Source organism: Mandrillus leucophaeus, unplaced genomic scaffold, assembly GCF_000951045.1.
Source record: "Mandrillus leucophaeus isolate KB7577 unplaced genomic scaffold, Mleu.le_1.0 Scaffold98, whole genome shotgun sequence".
Taxonomy (NCBI): domain Eukaryota; kingdom Metazoa; phylum Chordata; class Mammalia; order Primates; family Cercopithecidae; genus Mandrillus; species Mandrillus leucophaeus.
In genome coordinates this window covers 1,553,913-1,558,979 of record NW_012110696.1, presented here as the reverse complement: position 1 = coordinate 1,558,979, position 5,067 = coordinate 1,553,913, and the positions used below count along the sequence as shown (strand labels likewise).

Sequence of the window (5,067 nt, the reverse complement as noted above, 5' to 3'; positions counted from 1 at the left end):
CCCGCCTCGGCCTCCCAAAGTGCTGGGATTACAGGCATAAGCCACCGCGCCCGGCCCACGCCTGGCTAATTTTAAAATTTTTTGTAGAGATGAGGTCTCCCTGTATTGCCCAGGCTAGTCTCCTGGCCTCAAGTGGTCCTCTTGGCCTCCCAAAGTGCTGGAATTACAAGCATGAACCATTGCACCTGGCCCAGAAAACTAAATTTCAACCCCAATCCTGCCAAAAAGTTCAGGAAAACACTAAAGCTTTCTTTATATCCTTTTGTGTCTGTGTTTGATGGAGTAAGATAGGCAAGAACATGCTGCTTAAAGGAAATAGGGCAATGCCAATTATTTTTCTCCAATTAGAATTTTACAGTATTTAACTTGAACTTCATTTTTTTCCCCATCATGTATTTTAATAAGTTTACATCTATATAATTGCTGACTCCTAAGAAATAAAATGTTATCTAACATTCAAAATTCTGAAAATGATTTTTAAAATCTTCATGTCTTTAGTTTTTTAGTTGCCAATCCATTCTTTATTTACGTCATAAGTCCCAGTAAGTCTCTATTAAATAGCTCTTAGTAGGTGTGAACTATCCCCAGCATCATCTGTACTACACAATCTAAGCAACTCTTTAGAAATGCAATGCTACAGGGCTTGTTCAAGACATGCCACTGAGACAAGACTACCTTGGGACTTCTTTAATATAACGATCGTAGGCAATTGTGTTCTTCCCATAGTTGATCTGTTTCTGTCTCCTCATTAGGACACTTTCATCTGTCTCAAAGTCAGCCGGCACAGTGGACACAGACTCCTTTGAATCAGAACTGAAAAAACAACAGATTAACAGAATAAGCCCTGCAATTAAGATCACCATGTAAGGTAAGCCAAGAAAATGTCAAAACACAATAATGGAGGATTCACTCCAGATTCCCAACCATATTAATCCTCAACAGTCCAGAGACTGCATGTATGGGAATTTAGTACACAACAGATATAGTATTTCAAATCAGTGAAGAAAGTATTAATAAAATGCTACTGTAACAATCAGCATTTCTGACAGTCACAATTTTTTTTTTTAACAAATTACAGGTCTATCAAATTAGAAAATAATCATTTACACAGCCTTTACCTTCCTGATGATGATTTTCTCTCTCTTCCAAAGTCATTGATGAGAAGTTTCCTTTTATATCTGAGGGCAAAATAAATATTGCTGTTTTTAAAAAAGGTATAAAAATAAAGCAGCCAGGTCTGAGGAAGCTCCACCCTGATACCCTCAGGCACACCATCCTATGAAATCCAGAAGCTCCCTGGGCCAAAAGAAATCCTTGTCAGGTTCAGTTTAAGTAGTGAGATCCACACAACAAAAATGTACATCCCCAAAAACTTAGCAGCCTTAAAAAAAGAAAAAGAAAACACAAATTGAAATATATTTTTATTTTAAAAACACCACACTTACTAATGGGACCCGTATGCCTACTGGGCACTGCATACCTTCTCCAATCTTGGAGACCAAACATGCCCCCTCCTTTTGTCTTGTTCCTCATGAACTTCCTGAGGCATCTGCTTTCTATTGCAGTCATTACCAGAACACGGCTTTGCAAAAAACAGAAATATGACATCTCCAAAAGGAGTCTAGCGCCATCTAACGTTGAAACCACGAACTACCTTGAGCTCCAAGTTCATGTGGGTATCTTTTTTTGAGATGGAGTCTCACTCTGTCACCCAGGCTAGAGTACAGCAGCACGATCATGGCAGCTCACCACAGCCTCATACTGCTGGGCTGAAGCAATCATTCCACCTCAGCCTCCCAAGCAGCTAGGACTCCAGGCAAGTGCCATCACACCCATCTCCAAAAAATTTTTTTTTTTTTTTGGAGAGATGGAGGTCTATATGGCCCAGGCTGCTCTTGCACTCCTGAGCTCAAGCGATCCTCCCACCTCGGTCTCTCAAAAGTACTGAGATCAGGAGTGAGCCACCACACCTGGCCTGTCATGCAGGCATCTAAATTATGTCATGTATCACTGTGCCTCCTCTTAAAATCTAAAATCCACCCAAGTTTGCTGAGGTGTTCAGTGCAGCTTGGACGCCAGAAGGTAATGAAGTGATTATCTCCTGTGCTATCTCCTATCTAGAGTAGCACTAGCTATATAACACCATCTTTGTATGATTCAGAGATTAGTCCTGCAAATCATGTGCTACAGGGCCTCATTCTCTCCAGTACCACAGATGACAAAGACTGGTTTCAGGTATGATGAAAATCCATTTTCTTTTTTTTTGAGATGGAGTTCCCTCTTGTTGCCTAGGCTGGAGTGCAATGGTGAGATCCTGGCTCACTGCAACCTCCGCCTCCCGGGTCCAAGTGATTCTCCTGCCTCAGCCTCCCAAGTGGCTGGGATTACAGGCATGAGCCACCACACCCAGCTAATTTTGTATTTTTAATAGAGATGGGGTTTTTCCATGTTGGTCAGGCTGGTCTCGAACTCCTGATCTCAGGTGATCCACCAGCCTTGGCCTCCAAAAGTACTGGGATTACAGGCGTGAGCCACCGTGCCATGCCAAAAATCCATTTTCATACTCTTATACTGCTAGTTTGTAGTCTGTTAGTCTCCTTAAAGCACAGTAAGCTGACATTTCATACCCCTTACTGTTGGGAAGTAAGCTGGCCTGCCAGTAACGGCTCACTAAAGGGCCAGGAGGTTTTAAATCACACAGGTGGCACTAAAAGCTGCAGCTTTGGCCGGGCACGGTGGATCACGCCTATAATCCCAACATTTTAGGAGGCCAAGGTGAGCGAATCACCTGAGGTCAGAAGTTTGAGACAAGCCTGGCCAACATGGTGAAACCCAGCCTCTACTAAAAATACAAAAATTAGCCAGATATGGTGGCACATGGCTATAATCCCAGCTACTCAGGAGGCTGCGGCAGTAAATCGCTTGAACCTGGGAGGCAGAGGTTGCAGTGAGCCGAGATTGCACCACTGCACTCCAGCCTGGGCAACAGAGCAAGACTCCATCTCAAAAAATAATAATAATAAATAAAAGCCATAGCTTTCCTTCACAAAGGGTATAATCAACAGAGTAGTCCAAACAGTGCTGTTTTCCAAAACAAGACAATTTTCAGGCACAGACCCATGAGATATCTGAAGAATAAATAGGGATCCACTCACAGGACAATATGAGCTGCAGATAATCCCTGGCAAGGGGTGACTTGAGGGAGCAACTAGGCTATAGGTATGCAAGAACTGTTCTAAGACTTGTGAATGCAACACAAACTATACGGGTTAAGTCAACATTCTTTTTTTTTTTTTTTGAGACGGAGTCTCGCTCTGTCGCCCAGGCTGGAGTGCAGTGGCACGGTATCGGCTCACTGCAAGCTCCGCCTCCCGGGTTCACGCCATTCTCCTGCCTCACCCTCCTGAGTAGCTGGGACTACAGGCGCCTGCCACAACGCCTGGCTAATTTTTTGTATTTTTAGTAGAGACGGGGTTTCATCGTATTAGCCAGGATGGTCTTGATCTCCTGACCTCGTGATCCACCTGCCTCGGCCTCCCAAAGTGCTGGGATTACAGGCGTGAGCCACTGCACCCGGCTAACATTCTAATTTTATAGTTGAGAAAGTGAAGACCTATATAAATACAGTAATTCACGAAAAACATTGATACTCACATCTGTGCACTCCTACTTCATTTCTTTTACCAAGGCATACTATCCACCCAAACATTTTGATACCAGAAGAAATTACAAATAACTCCCCCAAATGTTCAATAACCAATGCCCACATATTCCTGTCCCTTTTCAAAGGAGGCAGCTATAAATACCATCACTGGCTGCCAAAATGAGAACAGGTAGTCTAGGTATGATTCCGTGGCTGACACGCAAGACACTTTTTTCTCAAGACCCTGTTTATCAGCCAGCTGTTGGCTAAAATTATCTTGTAAAATACTTCAACTAATTATAAGCCACATTTTAACTCGGTTTGAATAAACCCAGTCCATGCAACTGGGTTTGAGTTAGGCAACTCATCAAAAGAGAAAGGACCAACACACTGATAATCAAGGGAGATTAAACAGTGGTTAAGGATGCATTAGGTAATGAGTCAACGAAGAGGAAGTAGCTTAGTTTGCGGTAACTTGGATACACACACAATCTTGTGTACAACTGCAAGAGGTTCACAGAATCCAAGTTTGAGACCTTTCCTTGTATGTTGGCATTTCTGAGCTGTGTTTGTTGCCTGAGCCGGTGTCAATGTATTCCTTCATCTGGAGAGAGCACTCCATCTAGTGTGCTGGGTTGTGTGAGCACCGCACACAGAAGGTCGGTGGTAACAAATGACTGTAGTAAGTTCCTGATAGTTAGGCCGGGCCCACTGGCTCATGCCTGTAATCCCAGCACTTTGGGAGGCCAACGTGGGCGGATCAGGAATTCGAGACCAGCCTGACCAACATGGTGAAACCCCATCTCTACAAAAAATACAAAAATTAGCCAGGCGTGGTGGCCTGTGCCTGTAATCCCAGCTACTCAGGAGGCTAAGGCAGGAGAATCTCTTGAACCCGCGAGGCAGAGCTTGCAGTGAGCCGAGATCTTGCCACTGTACTCCAGCCTGGGCAACAGAGCAAGACTCTACCTCCAAAAAAAAGAGAAAGTTTCTGATAGTCCTCCAGCCTGCAATCCAGCAGTAACACCACTGTGCACCTACTTCCACTCTCAGAAGGATTACCACCAGGAACACAGTGGTCTCCAAGCTTGAAAGAGTGGACTCACCTGCAGGGCTTTTCACAGGATGGCCAGGCCCCACCCGATTCGCAGGCCCAGGGAAGGGTTTGAGAATCTGTATTTCCAACAAGTCCCCAGTAAATGTTGATGCCTTTGGTCTGGAGCCCAGACCTTTGAGAACCACTGTTCTAAGACATATATCAAATTTAATGTGTTACTGAAAATGCCACAGATTAACACTTCAAAGTGGTCCAAAATGTGTACCTTGCCATTTCTTTGTTAACTCTGGTCCTCATTTCATCTTCTTCAACTGCACTTGCCCAGTCAGAGCATCTGGAACGGGGTTTAGGGCCTTCAGGAGTGGTA

At 44.1% G+C, this 5,067-nt stretch overlaps 1 protein-coding gene across 1 annotated transcript in view; it reads right to left on the bottom strand.

Annotated features, from left to right (window-relative positions):
- Positions 1-5,067, bottom strand: part of SLBP (stem-loop binding protein) — a 22,328-nt gene extending 17,261 nt beyond the window's left edge. Inside the window, exons 1-3 of the mRNA XM_011970875.1 lie at positions 4,966-5,067; positions 1,119-1,178; positions 676-813 (exon numbers count right to left, since the gene is read on the bottom strand). Of these exons, the coding sequence (XP_011826265.1) occupies positions 676-813; positions 1,119-1,178; positions 4,966-4,997 (230 nt within the window). The 5' untranslated portion in view covers positions 4,998-5,067. The remainder of the gene's footprint in view (positions 1-675; positions 814-1,118; positions 1,179-4,965) is intronic.